Raw genomic sequence first — 13184 nt, forward strand, 5'->3', positions numbered from 1 at the left:
TTAATCAAGAACACAAGTAGAGAAACAACTACTAAGAACAATCTGTAGCATAATTTATAACACAAAAAACATCACTTGTGTAAAGAGAGCGCATAGCACATCAGCAGTACATGCCCATATGACCTTGGCCATTACGGCCAGGTCCAAAAACTCGATCAACATGAAGTTTGGCATCGCCATGTCGGCGATACCATTGGTTTTGTGGCTCTGGTAGCAGCACCATCATTGAACCCATCCTCAGCTAGCATTCTAGCAAGAGGGGGTGATATACCCAGCCCCTGCAGCATGATCACCGACACCCTACTTGCTTGCATGGTACCACGGTTGATACTTGAGGAAGAGGAGGTGGTGGAGTTGATGCTTCTTCCTCTTTTGGTTTTCTGTTGTACTCTATTGCCAGTACAGCCTGCAAACAAATAAAGTTGTCCAAGAAATATTAGCAAGAACGAAAATAGAAAAGACAAACAATGACAAGTAAAGCTCATGTAGTCAACCGAATAATGGGAAACTCCATTTTAGCAAGATAACTGTTTCTTATTTTAGTCTTAGTATGTGGTCTTTCTAGAAGGAAAATACATTATTGACTTGTATAAGTTCCCAACCTGATTTTTTGAAGCAAGGGGAGCATCTCTCACATAATCTTCCATAGCTTGCAAGAATGACGCAGGAGGCTGCATGTGTCATCTATAGGTTATCAGCAAGTTTGCAAACATAAGGAACAACAATGGAAATATACGAATAATCCTGAGGATCCGAACCAAACCTGTTTGATTGTTAACAGCTTCTCACCCCACCCAATATGTATGGTTTTACATGTATCATAAAATCCAGAAAGTTGCCCTGCCTGCACAACGCAAGGACGGCAATAAATATAGAGAAACACGGATATCATTCAGCCACGTAGCCTGCGATTTCAGGTGTTCTGGAAAACCAATTCAAACTAACAAAGTAATTAGTTGACCAAGAATAAGGAAAAAGTAATTGACCTGCATAAGTGCTTTTTTGTATATATCAAGGGCCCGAATAGCGTCGTCCCTATGCATATCAAAGAACTGCATTGTGCAGAAGATGCCAATGGTGTAAGAGAAACAAATAAAGCATACAAGATTACAAGATAAGCTAGTGGCCAGTACCTTGTCAACTAGGTTGAGTATGCCATCATTAATGGCTGTCTGGATCCTAACACTCTCCGTAGGAACCTTCCATTTACAAGCAAAACAAAGCCAACGGCTGATGAAATCACCATTAGATAAGACACTGTTCATAAATGCTCTGAATGCTCACTATTGCAAGGGCATGCTGGATTATGGTGTTATAAGATGACGACCCATGCGGCTGGAAAGTATGGATCAACAGTAATTAATGCAGATTTAAATATCATGTCACCTCAAGAATATTGGATCCGGTTCACTTTGTGCAGAACAACAAAGCAATGAATCACCTGACAACTGTTTAGCCGGAAAAGAAGCTGCGACAATGCCGGCAGTTGTGCAAGCAAACCAGTTGTATCAACATCTCGTGTTCCCTGTAGATAATTGTTATCAGAAATAAGATGCTAATTAAAGTGACCCATTGACACCTTATGAACCAAGCCAATATTTGTTTTTTTCCATCAATAAATAAACTTGCATTAGATTACGTACCAATGGATCCAGTTCGACGTCATAATTCAGCACACAGAAAGATTCGAGCCTCTCTTCCAAATACAAAGCGTAATTGTGCACCCACGCGGAGTGATCCCAAGCTGCAAATACACCATGTCAGGAGAAAGTTCTTGTTATTTTTTGCGGAAGAGAAAGTTCAGATACTAATCCAAGACCAGGGTGAAGTTAACAGCAGCTAGCTAGTACCATCAGGGCTGGAGTCATCTTTGAAATAGGACATGTGTAGCATCTGGCCGCTAGATCTTCCGTAACTGATGAGCTCGTCATGGAAAGAAGGGTCAACCTCGCGAAGGGCACGGTGTATCACAATTAGCGTCTTGAGTGCAACCTAACGAATCAGAAACGAAAGTTTGTCAATCATAAGCAACATGACAGAACCAACAGTAGCAACATGACAGAACCAACAGTCTGAATTTTCAGGTAAAATGACACGGTGCAGAACTGCACAAACAGGACAGGTTCCATCCATGATCCATCTACTCGGACTCAATCTTATATACCATGAATATGAGGAAATTTATGATGGTGAGACATACCGCCCAGTTGCGCGTCTTGGAGAGGCGTCTGGCGAGGGCGCGGATGCAGTAGGCCACGTCCGCCCGAGCCCTCCCAGAATTAAGATGCATGAAGATATCTGAGAAGATGAAGCACATGCCGAGAACTGTGGCGTTTTCGACGGAAGAAAGATCATGCTCTTCTTGGTCCTCCATGTAGGAACATGAGTTTGCTATTACCTCTGATGTACTTCTCCTTTGCAGGCCGCTCCACATGGTTGGTGGCCTTGACGATGGTAATGTCCAGTTGCTGTTGCAAAGAGCGATAACATTACGATTTTTTTTAAACCATCTCTAGAAGTAAAATTTTGGATGAATGATGCAAGAGCGAGGGATAGAGATGGTGATTTCTAGTGCTTGGTACCTTGTAGGCGCTGTTCACTTTGGCGATGCTGACGGTGGTGGAGTCCTTGAGGGCGCCCACATACTTCCTGATGCTGGTGCCGCCGCCGGCCATCCTTGGTTCTGATCTGCAAAGCAGAGGAAATGGAAGGGTTCTTCAGAGCTGGTAAACTGCCAAAAACTCGTGCATCGCTGTCCGTCCCATGCATGGCGTGCGAAAGAGATGGATGTGAAGCAAGCAAAAAAAGAGATGGCATCCGATCTAATCTATCTATCTATCTATCTATCTAACATAGCATCAGAGGAAACGAGCGAGCATCAGAATATGGAAGCATTGGGCCCTGTTAAATCACACACTAAATACTATGACACCACTACTAATTAAGCATGATAACTACCAGATAAATTAATACAGTTGCATCAGATTACCCAGTACCTCAGCAAGCTAAGTCAAGTAATTGATATCTACAACACATGGGCAAACTTACACAAAGGCAGACAAGTTCATAACTAAAACACAGAGTTATTAAGATCATATAAGCAAGAAGGAATTTTCCACATTTAACTGCACAAGTTGATGCACCTAACCGCAAGCCGTATATATACACCAAATTAGCATCATTGCTTGGTAATCCACCCAAAACTTTTCATACAGGCTATATGTGACAAGGTAACACCCTAACAGTAGCCGTATAAGATCATATAAGCAAGGATTAGAAGGATGCAATGCCCAAAGGTTGAGATTACCAACAAACATAATGTATTATTTCCTAAACCATACTACCATACATAGAACTCAATAAGCAGAAGTATCTGCACCTGGCATTCCTGGCTGCTTAGGAAGTTTTGGCCTGAAAAATGGTGGTGGACAAATATAAAAAGGTGTGGCAACTGGTTCAATCTCCCATATCGAAACACGAGTGCGCCTCTCAGATGTAGTTGATTCATCCCATCCAACCTATCTTGGAAAAAGGAGATCAAGTCAGGAGAAATGCAAATATCATTTACGTTTGTATCAGATTATCTGTATCTATAATATTTGCTCAGTCTCAGGGTTGACTTGTGTAAATGTAAGCTGATTATTTGATGGAGATGTTTTCTTACTAAACACAGCTAAGTCATATGGATATGACAACACTGCAAAACTGAAAAGGAGACCAGTGGCACACTTGAAGGTTCCGCCAATGAGAATTTTTCCACCGCACCGGATCCAAGTCACCAATACCCGTGATCGTGCCCATGTACCTTCGAACCACCGAATCCTCAGTCTCGAACAACATCCTGAACCTCATCTCGAACAGCATCCTGAACCTCATCCCTTGTGTCATTTAAAATTTCTTTGGTTGGGAGAAGGAGAAGTTGACCTTGGCCTGGATGGCGAGGCCGACGTCATCCACGTCGAGCTGGGGATTTCCGGCGTGGTCGGCGTAGACGTGGGCGTTGCCAAGCACGTCCCCGGCATAGCGGTAGGCAAGGTCGAGGAACTGGTGCATGACGCGCGGCTCGTACTCATCCTCGCCAAGCCCCATGGAGCGGAGCAACTCCCGCACCACGCCGCGTCGCGGGGCTCGTCGGACCCGCCGCCCCTCCTCCGGTCGTCGCGGGCTGGATGGGTGTTGGTCGCACGCCGCCGCCGCCATCCATGGTCTGGTCTGGTATGGTCTGCTGGCCTCGCCGCCCTTATCCCACCCCTCCTTGCTCCTTCGGGCGGTGGAACTGACCAAAGGGGATGCGGGCGGACACGTCAGCCCCAGCTACCCACGGCCGGTAACACGCCCGCCTGCCTCGCCGGATATGGCTGCGTCGGGGAGGCGGGGTCTGACGGCGGCGCTGCGGGAAATCCTAGCTTGTTTGCGGGAGCGAGATGTGGGGAACGGATCGAGTGCGCTGCATCGTTTTCTTTCACGTGTGAGGATGGTTCGTGTGCGTGAGAGAGAGGAGAGGGCTAGGATGGACTCACCGATGTATGGATGGATGGGGAGGGAGAGATGGATGGATGGATGGATGGATGACATGTCATCGATCCATGCCACAACTAATTCCACCAATCAAAATAAAGCGTATGCAATTGTATTTTTCCTATTTTTTGCTTCTACTTTTTCACATGATAAAATCCAAATATGATCTTTTGGAGTAGACAATCCTGCATCTTGGAATTACAAACAATGTTGCCCAAGGTACTTTTCATTTTCTTTGAACGAAATATTCATTTTCCATTTTTTGAGTACCTAAAATGAGTTTTTTTGTGAAGGGCCTACCATATATTTGTATGTGATCATAATAGGAAAATGAATATAGCTGAATTATTTTGTAACTATGGAAGGAAGGGTTTTCACATATTTGAGCAATATATGATCCAAAGTATTTATGAGAATTTTTTGAGAATTTTTGGAATGACAGAATAGTAGTTTGCTTCACAAACTAGTCGGGTTTGACGCGTGACATATAATGGACCCACGAGTCACATGTCAACATAGTTAGAACATGTTACGACATTTTTATAATTGTCGTAAAAGTTATGACGATCTTATCTTATGCGGTTACGACGTTTTTGACTCACATCGTCGTAATTTATATGTAGATTTGATCCCCTCAAACGGTTTACGACAATCTCGATTGAAATCTTCATAGATTTATGATGAATTCCTTAACGATGTCTTAGAAACGTCATGTATGAGCATATTTCTTGTAGTGGATTGAGAGGGGAGGGCGGCGCCCTAGGTGGGCCTTGGGCCCCCTCCCACGTCTAGGGTTTGCCCCCACCACCTCCTTGTTGCGCCTTGGGCTGGGTGGGAGGCGCACCAGCCCACCCGGGGGCTGGTTCCCTCCCACACTTGGCCCATGTAGCCTTCCGGGAACAGTGGCCCCTCACGATGGTCCCCCGGAACCCTTCCGGTGGTCCCGCCTCATTGCCGATGATGCCCGAAATGCTTTCGGTGTCCAAAACCCTTCATCCTATATACCATTTTTTTACCTCCGGATCATTCCGGAGCTCCTCGTGACTTGCGGGATCTCAACCGGGACTCCCAACAACCTTTGGTAACCACGTACACTATTTTCCTATAACCCTAGCGTCATTGAACCTTAAGTGTGTAGACACTACGGGTTCGGAAAGTATGCAGACATGACTGAGACACCTCTCTGGCCAATAACCAACAACAGGGTCTGGATATCCATGTTGGCTCCCACACATTTCACGATGATTTCATCGGATGAACCACGATGTCAAGGATTCAATCAATCCCGTATGCAATTCCCTTTGTCTATTGGTATGATACTTGCTCGATTCGATCGACGGTATCTCTATACCTTGTTCAATCTCGTTACCGACAAGTCTCTTTACTCGTTCCGTAGCACATCATCCCATGACTAACTCCTTAGTCACATTGAGCTCATTATGATGATGTTATATCGAGTGGGCCCAGAGATACCTCTCTGTCACACGGAGTGACAAATCCCGGTCTCGATTCGTACCAACTCAACAGACACTTTCGGAGATACCCATAGTGCATCGTTATAGTCACCCAGTTACGTTGTGATGTTTGATACACCCAAAGCACTTCTACGATATCCGGGAGTTGCACAATCTCACGGTCCAAGGAAATGATACTTGAGATTAGAAAAGCTTTAGCAGACGAACAAAACGATATAGTGCTATGCTTATGATTGGGTCTTGTACATCACATCATTTTCCTAGTGATGTGATCTCATCATCAACGACATCCAATGTCCATGATCAGGAAACCATAATTATCTGCTGATCAATGAGCTAGCCAACTAGAGGCTTACTAGGGACATATTTTGATCTATATATTCACACATGTATTACTGTTTCCGGTTAATACAATTATAACATGAACAATAGACAATTATCATGAACAAGGAAATACAATAATAACTATTTTATTATTGTCTCTAGGGCATATTTCCAACAATCCGTGCTTGCATTCTTTCATTCTCTTTTTTTTCTTTTTCCTTTTTTCTCTTTTTTTCTTTACCTGTTTCAACCATTTTTTTTCTTTGACCTGGTTTAACGATTTGAAAAGGGTACATCAAATTTTGTTCTTTTATTTTTTAAATGATGAACTTTTCAAATTCGATGAACTTTTTTCCAAATTTGGTGATTTTTTTTCAAATTTGATGAACTCTTTTCAAATCTGATGAACATTTTTCCAAAATTTGTGAAATTTTTTCAAGTTTGCCATTGTTTTCCCAAATTCGATGAATTTTTTTCGAAATTGTTTAACTTTTTTCACAATCAGTGAACTTTTTTTCCAAATTTAATGAACTCTTTTCAAATTCGGTGATTTTTTTCAAAGCCGGTGACCTATTTTTATAATTTGAAGAAATGTTTTCCAAAGTTGATGAACTTTTTTTAAAGTAGGTGAACTATTTTTTTCAAAATCGTGATCTTTTTTTAAATCAATAAAAAAAATTCAAAATCTTTATTTTTTTCCAAATGCTGTAAACTTTTCTAAAATTTAAATGATATTTTTCAAAATTCATGAACCTTTTTGGACTCTCGAAATTTTTTATTTTCTTAATTTATTTTTTTTCCTGTTATTTGAAAGTCAACGGTTGAAACTGATCAACCGCGACTGAAAACAACGCTCTTGCGGGCGCACAGAGTGAGTCGAGCGCTTAGAGGCCACTCGTGTAACTGGGCCGGGCCAAAACGAGTTGATGCGCCAATTCCTGATCGGACGCCTGCAGCGTTAATTAGGGTCTCCCATCGATGAATCAGGGAAATAGGTGTAGAGGGCTCACACATGGGATTTAAAATAGCATGATTTGGAAACAAAAAAGTTACTAAAGAAAACAAACATGCACGGATAAAAGAACAAAATTGGATCATACTGTTTCTTGTATAACTAGGTTTACAAATACATTTACTCTCACAATGACCAAGTGTGGAGTAGTTGAGTGCACTGATTACAGTGATCTCCACCAGTGAACTATAACTACGTTTACAAAATTGGATCATACTGTTTCTTCTATAACTAGGTTTACAAATACATTTACTCTCATTCTGACGTCTGCATCTGGTATTGGTCATGCAGGGCTGGGAGCAACTACCTTGGTTTACTTTGTCATCGTGTTATATTTAAAAAAAAAATCATTCATGCCATAATTAGTTTAGATAAAGGCATATCTTTCGGGTAAATAGCTATGCGTTATGTACATAACACTAACTAAGGTATAAAACTCGAAAGAGAATAACTAAAGTATCAACCGTTTTGCTAGTGGCTTTGCCGCTTTGGTGTACCCGGATCTGATAGCGCAACGCCGAAGTGGAATATGTGTGCGTCGTGCCTTTGTTATACTGTACCAGTAATACATGGAGTCGGTTGTAATCTATGATTTTACTTGTTACACACATAAAGCATCAATAAGATTATATCCTTCTTAAGATCATCATGTGTTTCGAAACGTCGAATGGCCGGATAGGAGGCAATAAATCGGGCCATCGTCACAGCCGGACGACGCACTCGCACATGATGTCCCAAGAGCTCATACTGAGAGTAGTCTAAATCTTGCCCATGCTCATTCTCAATGATCATGTTATGCATGATCATACAAGTATGCATGATGTACCAAAGCATCTTTTAATCCCAAAATATAACCGGTCCTCTCACAATAGCAAATTAGGGTTGCAAAATCCCAAAAGCTTTCTCTACATCTTCCCGAGCCGCCGCATGAGCATTGTGGAAATCTAAATTTTTCTTATCTTTCGGTTTTTTCAACGGCTTGACAAATGTTTGTCACTTTAGGTAGATGCCATCTGTAAAATAGTAGCCATAGTTTTATGTATGACCATTTGCTACAAACTGCACAGGTGGTAGTTCATCATTTATAATCTTATTCAAGAGTGGTGACCGATTGACAACGTTGATATCATTCAAAGATCCAGACATTCCAAAAAAGCATGCCAAATCTAACTCTCTTGATCGGCTACCACTTCAAGGATTATAGTGAAACCCTTTTTTTGGCAGGGGAATTGCCCATGTCATGCCTTAGGACAATTCTTCCAATTCCAATGCATGCAATCTATTGAGCCAAGCATACCTGGAAACCCACGAGTTTTGTTCATCTTCAATAGCCTTGCGACGTCTTTAACAATGGGAGATCTCAAATACTCCGGACCAAACACTTGCACAATTTCGACTGCGAAGCGCTTGACACACATGATGGCCTGACTCTCACCCATGGCCAAGTGGTCGTCAACTAGATCAGCCGGAATACCGTATGACAACATACGCAAAGCGGCTGTCACGTTTTGAATGGTGATATGCCCGAGTACTCCGGGGGCATCCCTCCTCTGTTGAAAAAACCGATCATGAGTTGCCAGTTTTTCTGCAATGCGCCTGAACAACTCGGTGCTCATCCTAAATCGACGCTGGAAGTACGACTCGGGGTACACAAGATTATATACAAAATAGTGCCTCATAAATCTGTTGTCGACATCGATCTTATCCCTCCAAATTTCCACGGTCCCATAACCGAACAACCGTGCTTCGCTTTTTTATTGATGTGCATAGCTAGGATCATTGCAAGGTCCTGCTCCTCTTCAATATCAAATTCTTATTCAGAAGAATCATATGACAAACACATCTACAATATTAAATTTAACCTAGTTTATAGAAACTATAAAAACATGCACCAAATTCATGTAAAAAATGTGAAGTTGAAGCAGTACACACCTTGCAAGCGTTTTGTCGAACACGTTGTGAGCGCCGAGTGGCAGTGGGCGGTCGAGCGCTGTTTGGCAGAGGAATGGCGTGCGCGAAGGGCGGCGGCGACTAGAGGGAAACAGAGGAAGCGTCGTCGGGTCGCCGGAGCAAATGGGATGGCGCGGGCGGCGGCCCGAGCGCCTGGATCCAGTGGTGGGTGGATGAGTCGTGTGAGCTGTCGCTGTCCAGCGCGCGGTAGCGGGTGCAAGAAGTATAAGGCGCGCGATGCCGTTTCGCCCCGTGCAGGATCGTTTATAGCGCGCACGTTTTTTACGTCTTTGTTGGAGCGTCCGGAACGATTACGCGTGTTATAAATTTGTTTTTTTACGGTGCGGCGCTTATATAGCACGGTCGTTGGAGATGCTCTTATGTGAAATAAAATACATGGATGAAATGATTATATAAGTATAATCCATATAATGGAAGTGTACATGGTGCAACGTACAATAAAGCCTCGTGTCTCCTCAAAAGGGAGAGAAAGTAAAAAACAACCATAGTACGATATTGGCCGGCCATACAGAGTTGGCTCAGCATGCAGACTCCTTTCTCCCTCACATGGAGATCAGATCAGAGCGTTTATTCATATATATACGTGACCTCAGCGGCGACGGGCGTCGCTATAGGCGGGCGCCCATGGTGGGCAGTGGTTGATCAGCGAATCTTAGAGCAGTCGACGGAAGCGCTGATGGCGTAGGGGACGCTGACGCCGCACATGGAGGGGATGCCGGCGGCCTTGCCAGCGTTAAGCCCACCCGCAGCGCTCTTGATGCACTTGCACGCCGCTTGCTTGTCAGCGGTGCTCTGGGCAGCGCCGGCCAGTCTCTTGACGCCGCTGCAGCAGGCCGCAGGCGGTTTGGCGCCGTTGCCGCGGGCATAGGAGATGCAGGGGCTCAAGGCAGAGCTCACCTGACCGCAGGAGATGGCCGCGTCGGCGGCTACGAGGAGCATGGCGGCCACCAGGGCGACCAGCACGAGCTGAGTAGCTGCAGCGCGAGCCATCCCTAATGAGTTTTGGAATAGTAGCGCAGCCGAGCTCAGCTGGAGATGATGAGATGGCTATTGCTAAATGATTGTACTGGTGAGGAGTTTCGCAGGGGGTGCATGGGCTTAAATAGGGCAGCTAGCCAACATGCGATCCAAGCTGCTATAGTATGATGGTGCCAAGTATTGCGTCCACTGGGATAAATCCGATTGGTGTGAGCGAAATGCATAAATTTGGTTGCTGGATGTTGGAATTGGTAGATGGGTATTAATGCATTTAGGAGATGGTTGGATGCTGGGTTGGGCCCATGGATCGACCAAGCCTGCTAGCGGTGGTGTGGTTGATTAGGGCGTGTAAGGCTGATTAAAGACGAGATGTATTCTCTATGTTCAACCATGGAGTCGTTGGGTGCATTAATTTGGTGAGGTCGACCAGTGGACTATACAAATCTATCGGTGCATGTGGTCGTGTAGTGCTTGCGATCAACCACTTCTTCACTTTGTCCAGCTTAACATTCATTGAAGCCATATTCAGACCTTAATTTTAACTATTCAGAGCTATATTTGAGCGAAATTTACCATGTACAACGGCTTCCAATTGAAGTTAATTGTCTTCAAGATGTAATTTTTCTAGAGTTTACTACTAGTATTATGTACTTCCTTCGTCCCATAATTAACTGTCGCTCAAATCAACGAATGCCGTCGGGTGTTGTATTTACGTGGTTTTATGCTTCTGATCTGGTTGAGACAAAACCGGCCGGTCACTTGAGGTTTTGGCGGCTCTCGGTCCAACTAGTTCACCTTTGATGATGTAATGCAATTTTTGTATGACGACTTGATGCAGAGGGTATGGATGTGCAGCGGCGACAGTGAGACTTCTAGCTACATGCATGTAGCTGCTGAGATCGCGGAAATGTGGTGTCGATAACACTTGTTTGACTTCGATGTGGTGTTGCTGCTTGAGACCTTTGTCTCGAGCTCCGGTGTGAAAACCATAGCTCAGAGCTGTGTTGGTTATACCGGGCAATGGTGATGTTCTTGCGCCGTTACCTTCTTGAAGGCATTTCTCGGATATGCCCATACTTATTCTTCAGGTGAAAATCTAGAGTCTTCTTTTGGTTGTTGTATCCGGTGGCGGTGGCGTTTGAGCGTTGTTTCCATCTTAAAGGTGTTGCTATTTAAGAATCCCGTTGTCTGTGTGATGTCAAGAGATAGTTCATGCAGATATGGTTGTTTCGTAGTTTGATCACCGTTGTTTTGATCAATTCGGGTTTTTTCTCGCTAGGGCATAGCTTTGTTCTTGTATGCCTTTGTTATTTGCCGTTGTGTTTTTATGTGTGTTGGTGTTCGTTGTGTGCATTCTAGCTATGTAGAGGTTGGATGTGTATTCATTGTTTTTTTATGGGCTTGATGCTTTATTTCGAATCAATAAAATCCACCCTTTATTCCGATGTACCTAGCAGAGATTATCTTTTTGTAATTTACTTTTCATGCTCTTTTCATTTTGTTGGATTATGTATATTTAAATAAATTATACCCACAGAAAAAACATCTAATTAATTATATATGGTTTAAGATGAGGATATACTAAAAATTACTATGATGAAGCTTTTGTACGAAGGCCAGCCGAGTAATTACAATAGCGTCGGTCTTGTGAAGATGTGGGTTGCTTGCATGCGTCAATCGACGGCCGAATCTCATTTTTTTTTACAGTGATACACGTTCACCTTTTTGTTAATTGTACCAGTATAATGGAATGGTCTAAGACCTACGATTAGTTTTTCTACATACAAACCACTAATAATACTGAACCACTAGATTCCTAGTTCTAATGGCTCATACTGGCCAGGATTGTACTCACTAGTAGAAAATAAGTCTTTGATAAAAGGTCTGCAATCCCATTAGTCCCGGTTCACCCACGAATCGGGACTTATGGTGTCGTTGGTCCCGATTCGTGAGGCTAGGGTGCCGGTCGGGTATCGTCAGTCATTGGTCCCGGTTCGTGTCACCCCTTTGGTCCCGATTTCAGACACGAACCGGGACCAATATGCCGGAACCGTTTGTATCCCCCTTTAGACCCTGTTGGTGGATCAAACCGGGAGCAGGTGGACCGTTCTTACCCCCCTTTAGTCTCGGTTATTGGATCAAACTGGGACTAAGTGGTGGTGGCAACCATTCGTATCACCCTTTAGTCTCGGTTGGTGGCTCAACCCGTGACTAAAGGCCCAAACGGTTAGCCTCCCGCGTCGTTTTGAGCGATGAAAAGCACAACCGCAGTAGAGTCTCTCGCCATTCTCCGTTCTTCTCCTCTCTCGCTCTTCTCTCTTCTTCCTCTCTTCTTCCCCTATCTTCTTCCCTTCTCTTCTTCCACCATGCCAACTCGCTTCAGAGAGGTGCTCGCACATGGCAAGACCAAACTCGATGTCGTGTACACGAACAAAAGCAGGGAGGTGCCGCATTTTCTTAGACACTTGAAGGGATGGCTTGACGCCACGGTGGAGCATCAACAATTCTTGGGGCTTGATCTGGAGTACACGACCAATTAACAAGGTGTTGTCGTCATCCAACTATGCTTCAAACTCCATGTCTTGATCTTCCAATTGCATATATATAGTGATCTCTCTAGGTTCGATTGGATAGCAATATGCAGTTTCTATATATGTTCCATTGGATAGTTAATTGAGGGTTTCTTGATCAATTCATAGGATATGAACATTGCATATGATAGCAATATGTTCCATTGGAATCCTATAAAGATCAATTTCTCTTTAGTTGTAGTGAAACAATTTTCTGCGGCGTTCTTTGATCCAAGGTTATGAAAATTGCATATAGTGATATCTCTAGGTTCCATTGGATGGCAATATGCAGTTTCTATATATATGTTACATTGGATAGTTAATTGAGAGTTTCTT

At 43.6% G+C, this 13184-nt stretch overlaps 2 protein-coding genes across 2 annotated transcripts; both read right to left on the minus strand.

The window, feature by feature from the left end:
* Nucleotides 1-2715, minus strand: LOC123441375 (putative clathrin assembly protein At5g35200). Its single transcript, XM_045117841.1, has 14 exons — nt 2583-2715; nt 2399-2468; nt 2201-2298; nt 1851-1992; nt 1644-1744; nt 1442-1525; nt 1285-1335; nt 1134-1199; nt 987-1052; nt 764-844; nt 603-671; nt 320-406; nt 124-207; nt 1-42 (listed from the first exon to the last, which is right to left on the minus strand). Exons 1-14 carry the CDS (start codon nt 2673-2675, stop codon nt 1-3), a joined length of 1134 nt encoding a protein of 377 aa, XP_044973776.1. The 5' UTR covers nt 2676-2715.
* A 6961-nt stretch (nt 2716-9676) lies between these two features.
* On the minus strand, nt 9677-10392 carry LOC123442595 (non-specific lipid-transfer protein 4.1-like). Its single transcript, XM_045118683.1, has one exon. It carries the CDS (start codon nt 10288-10290, stop codon nt 9943-9945), a length of 348 nt encoding a protein of 115 aa, XP_044974618.1. The 5' UTR covers nt 10291-10392; the 3' UTR covers nt 9677-9942.
* Between the last annotated feature and the right edge of the window lie 2792 nt (nt 10393-13184).

Source organism: Hordeum vulgare, chromosome 3H (genome assembly GCF_904849725.1).
Source record: "Hordeum vulgare subsp. vulgare chromosome 3H, MorexV3_pseudomolecules_assembly, whole genome shotgun sequence".
In the NCBI taxonomy this organism is placed as follows: Eukaryota; Viridiplantae; Streptophyta; class Magnoliopsida; order Poales; family Poaceae; genus Hordeum; species Hordeum vulgare.